Source organism: Aspergillus fumigatus, chromosome 1 (assembly GCF_000002655.1).
Source record: "Aspergillus fumigatus Af293 chromosome 1, whole genome shotgun sequence".
In the NCBI taxonomy this organism is placed as follows: Eukaryota; Fungi; Ascomycota; class Eurotiomycetes; order Eurotiales; family Aspergillaceae; genus Aspergillus; species Aspergillus fumigatus.
The window spans coordinates 3,780,789-3,800,255 of NC_007194.1; the positions used below are offsets into that span (position 1 = coordinate 3,780,789).

General features: G+C 51.6%; 8 protein-coding genes across 8 annotated transcripts; 3 read left to right on the forward strand and 5 right to left on the reverse strand.

Moving 5' to 3' along the window:
- Nucleotides 1-716: 716 nt before the first annotated feature.
- Nucleotides 717-1,148, forward strand: AFUA_1G14150 (uncharacterized protein; the record flags this gene model as incomplete). The annotated part of the gene is made up of 2 exons (XM_747692.1): nucleotides 717-734; nucleotides 813-1,148. The coding sequence occupies 2 exons, from the start codon at nucleotides 717-719 to the stop codon at nucleotides 1,146-1,148; spliced, it is 354 nt and encodes a 117-aa protein (XP_752785.1).
- Nucleotides 1,149-1,550: 402 nt separating this feature from the next.
- On the forward strand, nucleotides 1,551-2,366 carry AFUA_1G14160 (uncharacterized protein; the record flags this gene model as incomplete). The annotated part of the gene is made up of 3 exons (XM_747693.1): nucleotides 1,551-1,977; nucleotides 2,048-2,117; nucleotides 2,345-2,366. 3 exons carry the CDS (start codon nucleotides 1,551-1,553, stop codon nucleotides 2,364-2,366), a joined length of 519 nt encoding a protein of 172 aa, XP_752786.1.
- Nucleotides 2,367-2,764: 398 nt separating this feature from the next.
- lacA (glycoside hydrolase family 35 protein) lies at nucleotides 2,765-6,194 on the reverse strand (the record flags this gene model as incomplete). The annotated part of the gene is made up of 9 exons (XM_077803962.1): nucleotides 2,765-4,089; nucleotides 4,134-4,800; nucleotides 4,848-4,982; nucleotides 5,037-5,132; nucleotides 5,181-5,196; nucleotides 5,248-5,514; nucleotides 5,566-5,868; nucleotides 5,927-6,003; nucleotides 6,060-6,194. The coding sequence occupies 9 exons, from the start codon at nucleotides 6,192-6,194 to the stop codon at nucleotides 2,765-2,767; spliced, it is 3,021 nt and encodes a 1,006-aa protein (XP_077660131.1).
- A 1,819-nt stretch (nucleotides 6,195-8,013) lies between these two features.
- AFUA_1G14180 (tRNA (cytosine-C5-)-methyltransferase) lies at nucleotides 8,014-11,008 on the reverse strand (the record flags this gene model as incomplete). Its single annotated transcript, XM_747695.1, has 4 exons — nucleotides 8,014-8,341; nucleotides 8,554-10,680; nucleotides 10,736-10,905; nucleotides 10,985-11,008. The coding sequence occupies 4 exons, from the start codon at nucleotides 11,006-11,008 to the stop codon at nucleotides 8,014-8,016; spliced, it is 2,649 nt and encodes an 882-aa protein (XP_752788.1).
- Nucleotides 11,009-11,209: 201 nt separating this feature from the next.
- On the forward strand, nucleotides 11,210-12,945 carry AFUA_1G14190 (PLAC8 family protein; the record flags this gene model as incomplete). Its single annotated transcript, XM_747696.2, has 3 exons — nucleotides 11,210-12,455; nucleotides 12,545-12,642; nucleotides 12,709-12,945. The coding sequence occupies exons 1-3, from the start codon at nucleotides 12,359-12,361 to the stop codon at nucleotides 12,943-12,945; spliced, it is 432 nt and encodes a 143-aa protein (XP_752789.1). The 5' UTR covers nucleotides 11,210-12,358.
- Nucleotides 12,946-13,365: 420 nt separating this feature from the next.
- On the reverse strand, nucleotides 13,366-15,150 carry AFUA_1G14200 (mitochondrial processing peptidase; the record flags this gene model as incomplete). The annotated part of the gene is made up of 5 exons (XM_747697.2): nucleotides 14,904-15,150; nucleotides 14,719-14,844; nucleotides 14,588-14,665; nucleotides 13,822-14,516; nucleotides 13,366-13,756 (listed from the first exon to the last, which is right to left on the reverse strand). The coding sequence occupies exons 1-5, from the start codon at nucleotides 15,051-15,053 to the stop codon at nucleotides 13,366-13,368; spliced, it is 1,440 nt and encodes a 479-aa protein (XP_752790.1). The 5' UTR covers nucleotides 15,054-15,150.
- An 845-nt stretch (nucleotides 15,151-15,995) lies between these two features.
- AFUA_1G14210 (SDR family oxidoreductase) lies at nucleotides 15,996-17,365 on the reverse strand (the record flags this gene model as incomplete). The annotated part of the gene is made up of 1 exon (XM_747698.2): nucleotides 15,996-17,365. The coding sequence occupies exon 1, from the start codon at nucleotides 16,959-16,961 to the stop codon at nucleotides 15,996-15,998; it is 966 nt and encodes a 321-aa protein (XP_752791.1). The 5' UTR covers nucleotides 16,962-17,365.
- A 19-nt stretch (nucleotides 17,366-17,384) lies between these two features.
- On the reverse strand, nucleotides 17,385-19,132 carry AFUA_1G14220 (rRNA 2'-O-methyltransferase fibrillarin family protein). The gene is made up of 3 exons (XM_747699.2): nucleotides 18,779-19,132; nucleotides 18,457-18,593; nucleotides 17,385-18,394 (listed from the first exon to the last, which is right to left on the reverse strand). The coding sequence occupies exons 1-3, from the start codon at nucleotides 18,867-18,869 to the stop codon at nucleotides 17,684-17,686; spliced, it is 939 nt and encodes a 312-aa protein (XP_752792.1). The 5' UTR covers nucleotides 18,870-19,132; the 3' UTR covers nucleotides 17,385-17,683.
- Nucleotides 19,133-19,467: the final 335 nt, after the last annotated feature.

The following is a 19,467-nucleotide window of genomic DNA, read 5'->3' on the forward strand; positions in this document are numbered from 1 at the left end:
TATGACATGCAGCGTTGTCGACTACTTTCATATTCTTAGGACTCCGGAGTACGGAGTAGTAACTACCAATAATCGAAAAGATAGACTCCCTTGCCGAAAGCCGAAAGCTAATGGCCAGCGCAAGGAAGGATGGATGAATGCATTACGAATGAAAGGTGGCGGTGCTGGAGTTGACTTTACATGGATGCCTACGGCCTTGGAAAGATTTCATCTGTCGAATCAGAGATTGAGATACATGTTTTGTGGTGGTCATGGTCCAAAAATCCAACTGGAAATGTGCTCCTGTCTGCCCAGTCGTTTATAAGCTGTCATTGTCATCGTCTAAAAAGGCGTGATAAGTACTCAAGGCACAGCCACAGACCTGCCGAATCCGGAGATCCCGTGCCATTTGCCAAGTGCTTGGGGCGGCTCTTTCTTGGAGGACTTGGTTAACTTCATCTGACTGACTGATAGTCTCAACAAAATCTCTCCTTTTGCCCCTCTCGTTCAATCTTCTTCTTTCACCATATCTCGGATCGTCAGCGCAACGCTCCACATCAACGCAGCGAGATAGAAATATCTCCTTATCCGTTCTCTTGCAGCTGGCTGACAGTCGTCGGCAATCTCGAAACGTTCTCGGGATACGGAGTACTGTCTCGTGGCTCAGCCACTACTAGCTGTACAATTTGGTAACTCGACTATATTGAGAACCTCATCGCTTTTATACAAGCATCAAGATGTCATACAACAAGCCGGTTAGTCCCCTAAGTCATACCCATACCTTTCGTTTCTTCGCGACTTCGCGTGGGTTGACACCTAACGTTTATCTCTAGGACGGCCCTCCTCCTTCATATCCTGCGCCTGTTCATGACGCTGGCCCATACGGCCACCCCGGTTCACCTGCTCCTCCTGGTGGCGCAAACCAAGACTACTACAACCAAGGCGGTTACTACCCTCCCCAGAATTACGGTCCCCCTCCCCAGCAAGGATATGGCGGTTACGGCTCGCCCCCTCCCCCGGGTCAACCTATGTACTATCCTCCGCAAGGATACCCGCCACAGCAGCAAGGCTACTATCCGGAAGACCGGGGAGGGTCTTCAGGCGGTGGCATTTGTGCCGGTATCATGGCCGCTCTTGCATGCTGTTGCTGCTTGGATATTCTGTTCTAAGCAGTATGAAGAAAAGGGACTCGTGCCGTTATAATTAAGGGCAAATTGCCCTGAACATTCTGTTTCTGCTCGAATACCTTTCTGTCCATTAATTTCTGACTATTCTGCTACGGCGCTGGAACGGATACGGAGCATTATCAGGTCGGGACTCGTCATATCTCCTTTGTGAATCCTCTGTCGTTCATTCCCTCATTGTTCCTCATTTTCAGGTTGCCTAGGGGCAAGGAGTCTTTATTATTCTTGTTAATATTACTTTTTCCCTTACTATTTGTAAGAATTGAAACCCACATCTCGCGAACCAGCCTGACCGTGTTCAATAGGAGCGTCCTTGTAAATAAATCATCACATGACATGGCTTCGTAACTCATTATCCAGCGCACAGCATAAGGTTATTATCGTAACATGATCGCATCAAATCAAGGGTATCCAAAGCAACATCACAAATGCAATCCGCCTTTAATGTCATATCACCGCCCATCATACGAACTCCCACCCCCATACTCATATGGATCAACCGTCCGATATGACCCCGACACCCGACTCCTCCTCGACCTCGACCGCCCCGGCGCCACCGGCCCATCAACCGACGAATGCTCCTCCAGAACCTCCACCACATCCCCTTCATCCGTCCTCGACGCACTCGTCACCGACTCCTCCACTACGATATTATCATTATCAGGATGCCGTCTGCGCCGCCCCTCCTCCTCCACCACCTCAATCCTTCCTCCCCCGCCGCCTCCGCGGTGCGCCCGCCGCATCCGTCTCCCCAGCGCGCTCTCCGTCGTCGTCGACATCGACACGGTGCTGACTTCTACGTCGTCGGGGCCTGGTTTGTTGTTGAGCCCGAGGCCGAGGTAGGCGAGGTAGAGGAGGAAGATGAAGCCTGCGACGCTGCCTAGGACGATTCCGACGACGGTGCCGGGGGAGGGACTGTCGTCGAGACGCCCGTAGGACGCGGGGATGGAGACTGTTGTGTAGCGGCGGAGGGGGGTCATTTCTTCCGTGTCCTTTTTTTCTTTTTGAAGGTGGGTTATGCTTTTGCGAAGAGGTTTAGGCTTGCTGTTGTAGTTATGTGCCCTGCGGTGAATGGTAAATCGTAGTGGTTGTTTGGGTGGGTTGAGGACGGTATGTGTGTGTGTGCGTGTACTCCGTGTCCGTATGGTGATTCTGATAACGCAACGAGTGACATGTGGTAGGATTGGCCGCGACCGCAATTGAGATGCTCTCTTAGGACGGAGCACGCGGAGATTTTAGTCGCATTAGAAAGAAGGAGGAAATGCTGCGGCATAGGTGAGATACATGATGTATGGGGTACGGAGTACAGCGGACAACGGACAGCGGACGGACCCCCGATTATGCGGTGGCTGGGGTGGGCCGTGGGCCTCGGGAGGATCCGTACCTTTTTATCCGTACACTACATTTTCTTTTGGCTGTCTTCTCAGCTAGTGACAATGTCGCCCGAGTACGTGCAAGTATTGATATTTGGTAAGGAAAAATTACTGCTTTAAAATGGTGAATGTACAGCAGGTTTGTTGTTGTACTCCACTAACGTCCTGGCGCACTATGCACTGACCCTGCCACTGACACTGCACTGCACTTCACTGCACTGATGACTATCAATACGCCCCCTTCCGTTGACGATAATTTGGCTGCTTTGATGGCCGAATTTTTGATAGGGCAGTCATGACTGGTGTGGTGTTCACCAACTCAAAGTCATCCAACTTGGCACCATCCGACTCGAGTGCCCAGAGAGTCAACGCAACCCAATTGGTTCCCTGATAGTTCAGGATACCCTGCGGGACGGGGAAGCTTGTCTGAGGGCCTATGTTGCTGACGAACTTGCCGTACTGGTATCCGTTGACATACAGCTGCACCCGGTAGGCTGACTTCGTGCTGTTGCCAAAGTTGAAGTAGAGCGGCACGTCCCACCCGCTTGGGATATCCAGATCAAACTGAGCGGTGTAGAAGCCAATGCCAGGCTTGGATAACCCATCGAGAGGACTAGCTGATTTCCACTTCTGGCTGGGCGGCTGGGGCTGGTGGAAGCCTTGCCGTTCGGCATACAATCCACCTTCGTTCAGAGGGCCGCGGATCTTGTCTTGGTAATCCTCTCCGCCGAGGTTTCCGGTCAATTTCCAGGTGATGGCGGAGGCGTCCCGGCCGGAGAGCTTGTAGGAGAGAATACCCCGGGGGTTCTTCATCTCGTCCGTGCCGACAACCCAGTTCTCGTTGAGGCCCATTGTGTCAATGAGAATAGTGAGGACATAGTTCTTGCCTTGCTCGACCTGCGGCAATTTGTAGGTTGAGTTGTAGTCCGCATTGGCGTTGAGACCAGTCCAGGAGCCTAGGAATGATTCGTTCAGCCAGACGGAACTGCCAAAGGCCGAGCCTCCTTGCGTGCGCACGTCAAATGTAGTCTCGCTGCCGTCAGCAACAAAGTGGCCGCGGTAGATCAGGTAACCCGTATGGAAGCCATAGTCCGACGAGTACAGAGACTTTGGCGTGGTCAAGGGTCGCAAGGTGTTAGGTGTGGTGTCCAGGTCGGCTGCTGGCCACGCAGAATCGTCATAGGTTGACTGAACCTCCTGCAGAGTATCAAGATACTTCCAATCCAGATCCTTCATGCTGGGAAGCTTGATCTTAGGAGCACTGTACTTGACCTCAGTTGACCAGATACCATTCTTATCGGTCTTGAACTGGGTCTTCTCGCCGTTGATGTACAGGTTCCGGACGTTTGACGGGGCTCCGATCACTTCGACAGGAGTTGTTGCGTTGAAGTCAGCAGTAAGATAGAGGCCGGAGCCCTTAGTATAAGCGGTTCGCACAAGGTAACCAGCCTTGACAATAATGGACGAAGCAGTAGTCTTTTCGGAGCTGTAGCCCGTTGACGAGTCGTCCTTGTCAAGTTGTGGCACCCAGTAATTGTAGACAGAGTTCCTATCTGCTCGAAATCAGCTTTGAGTAAGAACAAGCGGATCTACTCACCCAGCAGGAATATCTTGAGGTCGCCAATCTGGACAATACGGCGGGATGGAGACACATCCCAGGCAACCACAACAACATCCCCCACCTTCTTCGACTTGAATTCTGAATTAGATCCTTCGACGACCTGGACGTCGGACTTGAGGGAAACCGCCAGCTCATGGTGCTCGCCAGGTCCACCATACAAGATGAGGACTTTGCTATCCCCAAAGTTCTTCCAGGTGAAGACTTCGGCAGTCGAGTATATGATATTGGTCCCCGCGACGTTGTAGTCCACAACATGAATTTTGGAATCACGTCCATTGAGCGTCAGAGTACCGCCGAGCTGGGGAACTGTGAGTCTTCCAGCACTGGTTGGGAGGCTGAGTTTGTACGGGGTAGATGCCTGGCTGGTGTAATCCGTATGTCTGACAACAAAGTACGATCCAGTGCCATTGCCCAGCAAAGGAGTCACGGTCAAATCAGCGGTGTCGGCATATCCAGAGGTAGTCAAATTGCCAGGCGTAGCCAGAAGGTAAGACGGCGAGGCTTTCACGAAGTTACCGATTAACTTGAGCTCACTGTACTTCTCTCGAGTGACATTGCGAGATTCAGTCAGCGGCGATCCATAATCGTAGGATGTGTATCCACCGGGATGGCCAAGGTTACCCCAGTTCGTGCCGCCAAAGGTCTAAGCGTGTCAGCGCTTGGTCAATCTTAAGCGGGATCCTTCCATACCATGTACAAGTTCAGGATAGCAGCTCCAAAGCTTAGGTCATTCTTGTAGAATACTCTCTCGAACTCGTGATTGACGAGGGCGGCGCATGCTGCAAAGCCGGGTCCACCCCATGGATCAAAGGAACCTGCTTGGAACTGCACGACGATTAGTGGTGTCCGGATCCGAGGGCATTTGAGACACACACACACCTCAATAAGAGAGTACGGGGTTGTCGGGCTCTGCTTCAAGTGATCCGTCCGGAAAGTGGTTGGCAGGTTGCCCTTGGGCCAAACGCTTGGGTGTCCCTATTTTCATCAGAATCGCTCAAAGAGTTCAACAAAACTCAATCTTACACAGTCAAATCCTAGTCTAATCAAAGCAAGTTAGGATTGTCTTCCCAGGAGGTGGAATTTGACTCACGGATAGCTATCGTGACCATAGATGTCAACCTCGCCCTTGCCCGTCCCAGGGGCATTGTGTCCTCCAGTCCAGGCATCGTTATTGATCAATGGTACAACAATACCGGCGTTTCGAGCCTGGTCGATGACATATTGCATGTAGTCCCCATCGGGGAAAGTAGCATCACAACACGCCCCGCTGTACTCATTCTCCGGTTGATAAAGAATGACGGGGCCCCCGTTTGTGATTTGGCCTTTGGCAATAGTAGCAGCAACATGGGCAATGTAGCTGATTCAGAGTTAGCAGCTTCGAGGCTACAAACAATCGTACGCGACATACTTATCAGTAGCCTTCAGGTACGCGGGATCGGATGTCCGCAGGGTTCCGTTCACTCTCTGCAACCATCCAGGGAAACCACCGCCCGAAGCCTCAGCATTGATATAAGGTCCAGGACGAGCGAGGAGATAGATTCCTGCCTGCTTAGCCACGTCAAAGAAAGGCTCGAGGGCAAAGTTGCCTTCAGCCCTGTACTCGCCAGGTTTTCCTTCGAGGAGGGCCCAGTCGACGTAGAATGAAACGCAATTGAACCCCAGGGCCTTGATTTTCTGAAAGACATCGAGCCACAGCGAAGGAACGGGCAGTCTACACAATGTAAGAATGTAAGAACAAACCAGAGTAGATCACCGCGTCTGTGTCGCACCTGAAAGGGTGAACTTCGCCGCTGAAAATCATGATTCTCTCGCCATTGACAAACAGTGACTTCTCATCCCAGGTGACCTAGAGCTATGTCTGAGTACACATTAATCGATTACCAAGTTTTCGATCCCACATACGTATTTCTGTAGCAGTTCCCGCTTCGCAGGATCCGAGTGCTCCATAAGAGTGAAGCCATTGAGCATGTGCTTGATGGAAGCACCCGCTGCCTGAGCTGCCAACAAGGCAATTGCGCAGACAGAGAGAAGCTTCATAGTTTTTCTTCAAGATGAAACCAGAAGAATGAAGCTTACGAGGGAGGGAATGCAAGGTCTTCTGAGAGCCGGGAGCTTGACTACAGGGGCAGGAGCTTCGGCTTAATATATGACGGACTTGCCACTCCGCATGATCCTCCGAGATGTAAAATGAGAGAAAGTTCGATCCTAGCCATCCACAAGTCTGCCAGGATTGCACCGTGCCTATCGTCATGGTCCATCAAGCACGACAACAAACCGGTAGAGAGGATGTGGGCCCTTGGAAAGAGACCAGAACAAATCTGCCATGGCAGGCCTCGGTGTGTGCATGCATCATTCGTGCTAACAAAGACCGAGGGGCGGAGATGAGTCGAATGCGGAAGGTCGCGATGCAGGGATACGGAGAGGCACTAAATGAGCTGCCATCATTATGGAGGAGAGCACCTCTCCAGTAGCAGGGGATGTTTTTGCACTTGATTCAGAGCGGAGAATGGGCCGACGATCCTCCGCATTCGAGTCAACAAGCTACCGCAGTTTGCGATAACACGGGGCCAACGGCCTCTAATTTTTCCTCATATCAGAGACATGCTGGAGGATCATGCGATGGTCAATGCTCCAAGTCCTGCAATTGACTCGCAGAATGATGATGCAGTAGCATGGCTGCATTGACTAGCATAATCACCGTATCAATTCCCTGTCATCTCGCCAATCCAGGCTCAAGACTCATGCAAGGGACAAACTCATTCATTCCCTGGGCATGCTCGGTCAAGACGATTGACGGTTCAGCGCTCAACGACTAGGTTTCTTCCACTGCTGTTGGAATTTCTTCACAATGATTCCCAGATCAGTGTTTTTCCAAGCTTTCGGATGGCTGTAGAGGAAGCGGGACTGCGGGGTCATGGTGGACTCGTTGGAGTGCAAAATGTGGAGTCCGGAATCTGCAGTGCTACGTTCTTCCTCTTGTATTCTCCTCCATAATCTGACTGTCGTTTGATGGCATGATTGATGCAAGTGGCTGATGTGTTTGCTAATTGAGAGCCTGGTACCTATCAGTCTAATTAATCAATCCCAAAGGCTCAGTCGCTTGGACTGGGGGTGTTTCCCCTCTGATAATACTGGACGAACAAGACAACAACGATGATGTCCACTGAATCCTAATGATGAAGGCAGGGTGAATTGATAAGATACCTTGCGCTACTTCTATCGCATACCCATCATTCGAGAGTGAACCGGTCGGCCATGAACGATTCCCCTTGGCTTCCTTGCTCCTCGGATCCGGCTATTTTGCGGCAAAATACACAACCAGTGCTCCCCGTTAAATGCATACGCATTTATCCTTTCGGGTAAATTGGAGTCCAATCTGACTCCTGAGTTGACTAGTGCTAAGCACGAATGCAGGACTCGAAGTGTTGAACAAGTTTCCAGCTCCATAATGCCGGTCATTGCTGTACATTCGAAATGAAGTCTTGCAAAAGACATATCATCGATGTCAAAGCACTATGAACACTGGGCCCTGCTCATTTGATGTGACAATGGCAGCAGCGAACCTTGCTTTGAGAGAGTTGTGACTGAATGGACCGCACTCTGTTCTGATCTCCGAGGCATATATACCTAGAGTAGTCTAAACCTCAAGGGTCATACTAGGCAGACTGCTCGCTCCGTTTGACATATGCAAGCAAAGATTCTCTTTATGAATACTGAAGGATAATAGATATGGGCTCAATCGTCGTCAGTGCGACTCCTAGTGTCGAGTGAGGTTCTCGCTCGGATAAGAGAATAAAAGCTTGAACTTGATTTTTTTTTCCCCAAACACCGAGTAAAACGATAGTCCTGGCGATATTTATACAGTTGTGTTAAACCGGTCATCTTCGTCGCCGGCCTTGGTCCACGTCTCCCGAGTATCAACCTGCTCCTGCTGATCCTCACCTATTGCTAGGTTTTCCTGCTTCAGGGCATTCTCTTCCGCTTCCGTAGGAGCCATTCCAGACACGTCTTCCTCATTCGTCTCGACTACTGGAGTGGACGACTGAGGCGTGCCTTGCTGGGTAATGTTCAACAGCTGAGGCTCGTCGTTAAATATACGTAGGAGCATAGCACGGCGCTCTTCCTTGGGAAGCATGAGGTTGACCGAATGCAGCGACCGCCAAAGAGGAAGCACCATGTGTTCACTGTTGGACACAAATCAGTCATCTGGTTTGATAGTGATGGATGGACAACTAGACACCGGGGGACAGCAGGGGATAGGAGATGTGACATGTGGAAGCGGAGAGAGTTGGGGATGATGGGATTTTGGTCGTGACGGAGTTGGAGATGTAACGGTGGTGGTGGTGATGGTGATTGTAGGGAGATCCTGCCGCTGTATGAAAGTGCTTTGACATACCTAAAGTTCTCCTCCGGCCGAACATACAAAATGCTACAGCCCATTTCGATATCCCGCACACGTTCGCCAATCTCCCCGAGATCCTTCCAGCCATCATCGGCAACTTTGGGGAACATCTCTACAAGGAGTTTGCGCAAGGTCTCCTTCTTGGTCAGGACGACCGCTCTACGAGGACCCACCCAGGGTTCAAGGATGCGCAAACCATCGGTCTGGATGCGCCAGCGGCAGACGTTGGGGCGTTGTGCGTCTTGCTTGACGAACATCTTCACACCGCAATGCACAAATTTCATGCCATGACCCTCGTTAGCCATCAGAATGTCACGCGCCAATGCACTGGTGTAGTAGATAGTTCTTGTAGGGGTCGCCTGCGCGTTACGGACCATGAAGCGGTCACGTGGGAACCGCTCGGAAATTTCGTAGAATTTGAAAATCGGGTCGATTTCCTCGTTATTGGGATCCAGATATTTGAATGGTTCCTCAATCGGCTGGCCCGGCTTCCGCTTCTGCGGGGGCTGGGGCTTTGTCTCGGTTGACTCTGGCTGAGGGGTCTCCGTAGGGAGCGGAGCAGGGGTGCTCTCAGAGGCGTCAGGGTCCTCTGCCTCGGGCGGAGGACGGTGGATTGGACGATCACCCAGTACTACTTCAGTGCCATCCTCCACTTTGGTCTTCTTGGATGGGACTTCATCTTCCATGTCCCCAGCCATGTCCTCTGCATCTCTCTTTGCAGGCGAAATCTGGTTCGTTGAGAAGTAGGGCACTTGGTGCGTCGCTTCAGCAACAGAAGCGCTCTTATCCATCTCCAACTGGGCCTCTTTACCGGGGGCCACCAGGTCGTCTAATGCATCGAGCTTTTCAAGAGGGCGCGCGGTTCCATGCTTCTGCTTGAAATCCAGCTCCTCAGTCAGAGCTGCAATGGAGGCCTTGGGGATGACCTTAGAGGAGTCTTCCGGCTTGGCGCGAATTTCAGATTTCTTCTCGAGGACAGTGATGAAGAAACCACCGGTATCTTGGAGATGAGGGTAGACGCGGATGCATCTCTCCAGAGGCAAGTCTGCATTCTCTCCAGTAGGCGGGAACATGCCTTCGCCAATCCGGCCCAGGCCGTTGATGCCTTCACGCTCCCTCTGCTCTTCGACCTCTTTCCAGCTGTTGTACATACGGCCCTCACGATCCATGACCTTCCATGTGCGCACGCCAGCAGCTCTCTTCAGTCCGGGCAATTCATTGCTGCAATCGAGGATTTCAACGTTGGCCGAGCCTCCGCAGCGACTAATAGCACTAGCAACGACAGCCTCGTTCTCAACAGGGTTCATGCTGCAAGTGGAGTAGACTACCCGTCCACCAACCTTCAGCATCTGCAACGCACGAACAAGGATTCGAACCTGTGTAGCGTGCAGACCCAGGGCGTTGGCAGGGCCCCATTCTCTCCACACGCTAATGTTCTTCCTGGCAGTACCATCACCGGTGCAAGGGACATCAGCAAGGATGCGGTCGAATTTCAGGTATCTGTTCTTCTGGGGCTTGCCGTCTTGTTCTGGGAGAGGAGGCAGTCTGATGGAGGGATACATAGTGGCGTCGTGATTCGTGACGATCAGATTCGGGGAGCTCAGTCGTTTCATCTGATGGACAAGCATGTGTGCACGTTTGAAATCGGAATCGTTGGCGATGAGAAGGCCGGTGGTTCTGCCATCGTCGTCGAGACCCTCGGGGCCCATAGGTTCCGGCCCCGCCTTCCCTTCCTTCACTTGCTGCGCGACCTGGCGCATCGCATCTTCCTCTCCCGCATGAAGCAGTTCCATTAACTGCGCTGACTTACTTCCCGGTGCGGCGCACATGTCCAGAACAGTCATTCCAGGTCTGACGTCAATGAGCAGTGGAGGAATCATGCTCACAACCTCCTGTCGAGTGATATTGCCAACGTCCGTCTCGGCGACAAGGAACTTCTGAAATGAGGCGAAAGGCTTGAATCGCCGGACAACGTTCTTAGGGGTGGTCATCCACCATGCGAGCTGGTCCGGGTACCAAGGAACTGGGCGTGGCGGCTCGACAAAGTTACCCTCATACTGGATTGAGGTGATTTCGGGAATATAGTGATTCTTGAGCTTTTCCTGGACAGCAAGGGCGTGTCTTCAAAATGTCAGAGTTCAATGCAGCTGGGAGATGTCGACCTGCCATGACGTACCCTTTTGAACCAGTGAATCGGAAACTGTTGGGAAGGTCCCTGCGCAGAGCTTCCCAGAATGCTTCTCTCTCTTCCTCTGGAATGAAGCCTTGTTCAGTATAGAAGCGCTCGAGCTTCTCATTCGTTTTGGGAATGTCCGCGTAATTCTGGCGCTGCCCGCGCGCACCGCCCTGCCACAGAGTATGTTAGCTGCTGCGACAAATTTCCACACTCGTCGAGACAAGGCCAATTGACATCAGGAATGCTCACCTTCCTACCACCACGCTTAGCCATGGTGATTAAATGATATGAGTGGGATGAGGAGCCGAGTCTCAAAGATATTCTCGGCCTGCTCTTGCACAGCAATAATTATTTCTTCCTCGCGGAGCTCCAAAAAGTAAAAACGTCCCGCTTCGGATTAGCCTTCGGCCCGAGTATCGATTATGTCATGCTCTCTATAAACAATTGTCAACAACCTTCGACTTCATCGACAACTCTTTTTCTAGTTTGAAGACCTATTTTAAAAGGATGAAGACTTATTGTTGAGCTTATCTAAATAGAGCTCAACTGGCAATAATTAGAGATGACGGCCGGCGCATCGAGATGCCTATGTAGATATCGATTAATTCTGAGCATTTCCGATTGCGCTCACGACGACAGCAACGAAAATCTAGCTGGAAGACTCTGATACTAGTGCTTGTCTTTCAGACTTGCAATGTACACTTTTGACAATGCTTTTCGCTGTTCTCCTCCGTCCTGGGCCTAATATGAGGCGCAGGACTCCCAGAGACGCCTGTAACTCCCTCTGAACAATGTGCCTGACACAACCGTCTCATCCTTCAGTTCTCCTGAATGCTCAAACATGAAGATGGAATTGACCTGGCCACTTAAACCAGCCGAGATCAACGGGATCGTCTTCATAGGGCCCGTATTGGGAAATGCCAACCTATCGACTTCCCGTTAAACTTTTTGATGTGTCAACCCTACAGCCCCTGTGCGGTTGAGCCGCACGAGACACGAGATTGGGCGTTAATCTCATCCATTCTGAGCAAGACATTGGACAGACTTTTGCTGATCAGTTCCTTCGAACCAAGTCCCAGTCGACTGATCTCACAAGATTGTCCCAAAAGAAATGGTTAACTCTGATTAACACTGTGGAGTCGCTGCTAGTTCTCGTGTTTTGGGCTCAGCTCTTCCACAGGGAGACAGTACGCAGCACCATTTCGCGGGTCTTCTCAAGTCATACCTGTCGTCAAGAGGAGAAAGTTTACATAGCCTGCTTCAGAAAAGGATTACCTCAGTCCCGGGCCATGTCCACGATGGAATCGTGCAACTTAGATTGTATTGGCTCTGTCCAACTGGACCAAACAGAGCATGAAATCTAATTAGAAAGGTCAGAGACCTGCATCTGGCAGACCGTGGTTCAGATAAGGCCTGAGGAATTTTTGAGGAATCTTCGCGAGTTACGACAATGTTCGTTTTTTGACATAAAAAGAAAAGCGATCCTTTGAACCCGCGAGACAGCCGTTCCCCGTAAGGCGCTACCCATCGATAAGTTTAAATTGCTGGCTTCCCCCAAGACCTTGTCTCCTCAGTTCATATATTTCGGACCCTTAGCCGTCGTGCACTTGGATTATACCCAATATGGATACCAAAAGCCCCGAACAACCTGCCCCTGCTGCTCCGCATGCTCATGAGTGGTCCAGCTCGTTCTGGGACTGTTTCTCTCCCACTGAAACCTGTAAGGGATCCTTGACCTCTCAATTGCCTCGCCTCCTCCGTCCCCCCATATCTCATCTACGATCAATTTGCTGACATTTATCCCTTCAGGTCTCATCGGCTGGTGTGCACCATGCTGCCTGTTCGGCAAGACCCAATCTCGCCTTCAGGACCCCGCTCTGAAGGAGCACCAATACGTCAACGGTGATGTATGCATTGTCCAGTGTCTTCTCATACAAATAAGCAATGATACTAACCGCCACCTGTATCCATAGTGCTGCCTCTACGCACTCTCCAGCTACTGCGGCCTCTACTGGGTCCTGCTTATGATCAAACGAGGCCAGCTCCGTGAACGTTTTGGAATCCAGGGCTCCACGTTCCAGGATTGTTGGCAGTCCTACCTCTGCCCGTGCTGCACGCTGGTGCAGAACGAGAAGGAGGTGGAGGCACGGTTTTCGAACACCACTCAGGTTGGGTATCAGCCTCCTTCGGGAATGGCTTATCCTCAATGACGTTTTTACGGTCTGGGTTTGTCTGTTTCGGTCATAATAGTCCTAATGGGATAATAAGAGTAATGGTAATTCTTCCTGTGATAATGGTCTTCAGTGAGGTGTATTAGACGGGCGAGGCGATAGTCAGTGCATCTCCCAAGGCTTGAGTGCCTGTTATCGGCAGCCATCCAAGCATCAATCAATCATGCTCAGCTTCATGAGCGAAGTTCCAAGAATGAATACTAGGACGGGCAAGTTGAAGTAAAAGAGAATACACATTTTGAGTATATCAGTCAACAGTTGTGTACTGTACAGAACACGCTACCTCCGCAACTTCCACCTCTTCGGTCTATTAACTGCCAACGGAACAAAGGAAACATAACTGGACAGGAGGCAATGGCCATGAATTCTGAGACATCAAGAAAAAACCGGTAATTTCGTTTACAGGGAGTTACGGCTCATGTCACTGCGGATGCGCTGGTAGTCCAGGATGCCCTCAATGGAACCGACAGCGCTGATGGCGATATCCTGATCCCAAATCTTGCGGTTGGCGAAGTCCATGACGTCCTTCTCGGTGATTCGGCCAATAATGCGCTCAACGTCCTCAGGGCTGAGGCGACGGCCAGTGGTGATGATCTGGCGACCAATGTCCTCGGCAACGGCAGTGGTGCCGTCGAGGGACAGGAGGATGGAGGCCTTGAGCTGAGCCTTGGCGCGCTCAACCTCGGCAGCGGACACGTTGTAGCACAAGCGAGACCACTCGCGGAGGGCGAAGTGGACCAGGTCGTTGAGCCTGGTCAGGTTCTCCGAGACCATGTAGATACCCCACAGACTATATTTCGATCAGTCCAATTCATTACCAGGTATTACCACACTTCTCGCAAAGGACAGACTTACCCAGTGTCGCTATAGCTGGTCGAGAAGCTCATGAAGCTGTTGGCAAGGTTGTGGTGGTTGACGAACGAGCTGAGGCGGCTGCCGAGGTAAGGGGAGTTACCCATGGCACGATCCCAGTTGCCGACAATAGCCTGGGCGACGAGAGCAGTGAAGTAGTCATCATCCTTCCAGCTGACACCCTCGACAGCAACGGCAATGTGGGCAGAGGGAAGAGTGTCGTCACGAATTCTGATCTCGGATCCGATGAACTCGGGGGTACGCTTCTGCTCAGCGGTGAGAGCGAGAGCAGCGGAGGTGGGGGGCTTGCTGGGGAGGGAACCGAAGTGCTGCTCAGCCAGCTTAACGAGCTGCTCGTGGGGAATGCCACCGGCACCGACCAGAACCATGCGGTCAGCGGTGTAGTTGGTCTTGATGTAGTCGGTCAAGTTCTCCCGGGAGATAGTCTGGATGTTCTCCTTGGGACCGAGGATGGTGCGACCAAGGGGCTGATTCTGGAAAGCAGTGGCGTGCAGGTGGTCAAAGACGACCTCCTCGAGCTGCTTGTCAACCTCCTCCTGCTCACGCAGAATCACGTCTCTCTCACGCTCGATAGCAGCGGGCTCCAACTTCGAGTTCTGCAGGATATCGGCGAGGATGTCAACGGCTTTGGGGACATCGTTGTTGAAAGACTTGGCATAGTAGACAGTGTTTTCCCTCTATAAAAGCTCCAATTAGTTCAACTCGTCTCCTGATGAAAGGTCAATTCAATCATCGTGCCGGGCCGTACCGAAGTGTAAGCGTTCAGGTGAGCACCCATGTTCTCGATCTCGAGTTCTAGCTGGTGCTGAGTCCTCTTGTTGGTACCCTAGATTTCCGTCAGCAACCGATTCACTACCTGGATATCTGCTGAGTATATACCTTGAAAGCAAGGTGCTCAAGGAAATGTGCGGTTCCGTTGGTCTTGTCAGTCTCTGCTCTGCTGCCGGCGTCGATCCAGACGCCAACAGTGGATGTCTGAGCCCATGGGGAGTATTCAGTGGCAATCTGTCGTCAATTAGCGGGATTGCGAAGCCATTGAGATGTATTTTAATTAATTTTCGTACCGTGAATCCGTTGGAGAGAGTCGTCGACTGGGTGGTGGACGGCAAGGCGACCGGAGAAGCAAAGCCACGCTTCACGGGCTGAACGGCCTTCAAGGCAGCACGGCTTCGCAGAGCCTGGTTGAAATTGAACGCTAGGCGTCGAGAGGCCATAGTGAAAGACTGGAGGGAGACTGAAGGGAGAGGGAGGGATTGAAAAGGACGGTTGCTAGAGAATGGGGCAGTCCTGGAGATGCGAGGTTGAAGTTCGGGAGTCAAATTGTTCGCCAGCTCTCGCCAGCCAATCACATGACCCGCTTTTCCAAACCAGCCTGCGTTGCATCCCGACTGTTTCCTTCACTACAGACAGAACCAGCATAATCCTGCACGTTTGTCGAAAGGACATGCTCGACGGCATGATTATTGTCCCCCGTATCCAGTCCGTAGAATTGTAACCTGCAGAAAAAGCTACAATTGAAGTTCTCTCCCATCTCCATCACACTGCTCGTCTCTCCAGCTGCTCACATAGATCCGTTCCTCCGCGATCAGGTTCTAGTTTACGTACATTGTTGATTGAAGTTTTGAGTCCAAGTCTGGACAAACCAGTCAACCTCATTCTTCCCAAGGCTCCTGCACAACAAATGTTCCTCTCTCTGAGCATTGGCACTCGAATTCCTTCAAGACGCATTGATTGGTAATGAGTTCCGTTACTTTCAAGCGTGGGGCTGTTGTCGACGAGTTGGAGATGAAGTCGGAATATGGTCCTTGCTGGTGCGAAGTCAAGACTCTTACTCCTTTCGATATAGTAACTAATATATCCATTCAGGGGCCTCTTGATTACAACCTGATGGCGGGACACGAGATTAATGGCAACACATACTGGACTTAGTAGACAGCTCAAAGTCTGGCAACCACGTGTTTCGGGTCTGACTATCATTCCTTGCTCTAGTCCTGTTGCCTAATGCATGTATTCACTCATCTGTATGCTGCTTCATGCTAGCCACTGCTTAGATGAAACTGGAGGTGAGGCTAGCTGCCACTCAGGGCGCGGACAACGAGCGTTATGCAATGGACGTAGGGTACGAGTCCGATACTGTGATATCAGCTCGATAGGAATCAATGAAACCGACTCGCATATTGCCTAATGTTCTCCACCATCGAAACATCCTCCGAGAACCCCAACTCGATCGCACGCGCAGTGTTGAAGTTTGGAGTCCAGGTCTGGACAATCCGATCAATATCCGCATCATACTTCTCTTCCACCAAAGCTCGACGCTCCTTGCCTCCAATCTCCTCCAACGCATCCAGCATCTCCTGAACGCTAACCTTCAGACCTGGTAAATTCACCGACCTCGAAACCCCAAACGCCTCCTTGGGGATAGTCCTCGCATGCAACAGGTTCTTCACCACAGTATACGGCGAGCAAATCCACAGCTCTGTACTCTTACTCACCGGCAGAATCGCCTTTTTCCCGTTAAACGGCTCCCGGATGATGTCGCTCGCAAAGCTGCTCGCAGCCTGGGTAGGTTGGCCCGCTCGCACCGTCACTGTGGGTAACCGCACGGCGCGACCGTCGATAAACCCCCGCCTCGAGTAATCATTCAGCAGCGTCTCGATGACGAGCTTCGCTGACCCGTATGAGGACGACGGCACAGGCGGGAAATTGGTCTCGTCGATGACGAACCCGGGGGGCGCGAGACCGTAGACCGCTAGCGTCGAGGTGAATACCACCTTCACACCCGCCATGATGGTGCGTAGTCTGTCGAGGATGTACCGGGTTGCGTCAAGATTGACCCGCATCCCGAGCTCGAAGTTGGCTTCTGCGCCGCTGGACATGATCCCGTGGAGGAGGTAGACGGTGTCGTAGCGGTGGGACTCGTTGAATAGCGAGTCGACCACGCTTCGGTCGGTGAGGTCTGCTTGGACGCTCTTGACTCGCGAGGCATGTTCGGCTGCGGAGGATGGAACTGAGGGTGCGACAACGTCTGTGAGAAGTACTGTAGTATTCGGTTCATTTGAGAGTAATGCAGCAGCCAGTTCCTGGCCGACGTAGCCGCCTGCTCCAGTGATGATGATGGACATGGTGAAAAAGTTGAGTTCTTGATCGCGAATCGGAAGTGATTTGACTAGAAAATAGAAGAGAAACTGAATATCGCACGGACACTCAAACTCATTCAGATACCATGTTTCCCCCGGCAGTTTTATCCCATTGCTGATGGTTTATATAGTCTCCATGCTGTCTATGTATGCGGGGTCGGTGGAGAGAACTTGTGAATGCTCCCCCACGTCCACCATTATTTCTCCGTCTCGACGCCATCGGCATTACTGTCATTAGCTGTGGCCATCGCGGGATTACCTCACTGTTTCTGTTGAGCCATTGGTATCACGCAGATGTTCCGACTCTCCAGTGTCGGAGACCTGTCCGACCGAACTGCTCCCGTTCCATGGAAGGGTCAAAACCGGCGCAAGTCCGATAGGCGATTACCCTTGTGAACAACCCGTCAGTTTGAGAAATAATATTCTTGGAAGAATTAGAGAGTGTTATGAACCATCACAATTCGTCTCACACTAAAGGGGAAAAAAACAAGAAATAGCATCCAAGCATGTTCTTTCTAGACAGAAACCGCAAACCTGGAAGGTTTTTCGACTGGAACAGAATACATTTGTAAAAACGGACACCTGGACATGGACATAAACCAGAAAAAGAAAAGGGCCATTTCAACATATCACGGAACACTTGACGCCGAAAAATAGCAAACATGGGATGATTAGAAACATGATAAAGAGATCAGACCCCCAAATTTTTATGCAGAACGCTTGTAGATACCAGACACTATACAGTGGTCACGTTCGAAAGGCTCCAGAGTCAGCTGCTCCTTGGGTTTGATCTTCTCCTCTCTCATCTTCTGCACCTCACGAGCGAAAACAACCTCGGGTTTGGCCGTGCTGTCGATACAGTTGGCCTTGACGGAGACAATGACACCACCCTCGTTCTTCAAGAACATGTGGGCATTCAAGCCGACAATACGGGCCTGATCGGGCTGGGCAACATCGGCGAAGATAACGTCAACCATGGGAACGAGCATACGGTAGCGGAGAGGGTGTCTGGCGTCCTCGACGATGGGAATAACGTTGGTGCGGTGGGTGGCCATGCCAATCAGATCACGGCCAGAACGGTGGGAGAACTCAACAGCGTAGACGTTTCCGGTAGGCCCGACAATATCAGCGACGTGACTGACGGAGGTACCACTGGCAGATCCAAGGTAGAGAACTTTGGAACCAGGCTTCATGTAGATATCATCGAGACCGCCCAGGATACCGGCGGCAAGCTTGGAACGGAAGGGGTTCCACACACGGTACTCGATCTTAGTGACGGCGCCATCTTCACCGGCAGGGGACTCGACAGCAATGCGCTTCTCGCCATAGACAGACTCTCCAGGAGTCAAGTTCTTCGTGACAAGCAAATCCTCCTTACCACCACGGGCAACGAAGACACCGGCGTGACGGTGAGGCTCCTACATACCCCTGTATTAGTATCCAAACCCATCGATCGCTCCCAGCCACAGAAGACACATACAATGATGACCTTGGCACCACCCTTGGCACCCTTAGCACCACCACGACCGCCGCCACGACCACCGCGACCACGAGCAGGGCCACCACGGCCACCGCCGCGAGCACCACCACGGCCACGACCACCGCTTCCAAGTCCGCCTGAAAATGAAAAGAGATGGTATTAGCTTGCCGCTCATCACAGGGGATGCTGTGGACAGGCGACCGCATTGAAGCTTCAGAGTTCTGGCTCCAGTAGAAGCAATATCACTGGAACAGCCAAACAGCTGGTTCAGGGGCCTATGCCTGCCTATTGCCCCAGATGGAGGATATGAGGATGAACAAACCTCTGCCACCGCGACCACCACCTCCACGGGGAGCACCACGACCACCACGGGGAGCGCCGCGGCCACCTCCTCTAGGACCACCGAATGCCATTGTAGTTTATGGTATTATAATTATCGGAAAGATAGAGATGTCGAAATCGTTTTCACAGCCGAAAAAAACTGGCTGAGGATCGAATTGCGGAGCTGCTGTTATAGCGAAGATGAAAAAAAAGTTTCGATGTGTAAAAGGACAGCTAAGCCCGCTGCGACTGGAAAGAACCAAGAGTCGAGATGATAGATTGCCTCTAGGTAGCAGATAGGTGAAAGTTCCGCACCGTGTCTGCTTTCAACGTTCCGTCGAGGCCGTACTACTCGTCGTTGGTTGCGGTCGAGATTTTTCAGACTGAGCCTTTGGATCTTTCGAAAATCAGAACCCGCTAATCTTAAAGCGGCTTAGCGGGACTCTGGCTGATGTGGGAGCAATAATCACGTGATATTGGTTGATAGCGAGATCACCTGACTTGTATAAGCCCTTGTCCAATTGGATCGTTGCTTGAGCATCCATTAGTACTCAAGGTATGTAACAGGTAGAGAGCTACAGGATTTCGCGTTAATGTATTACGGAGGCACTCAAGAGGCGTATTATTTCGCAGGTTCATTCTGACAAGTGAGAAAGAATTCTAGCCAGGGAACATACGAGTATGTACATG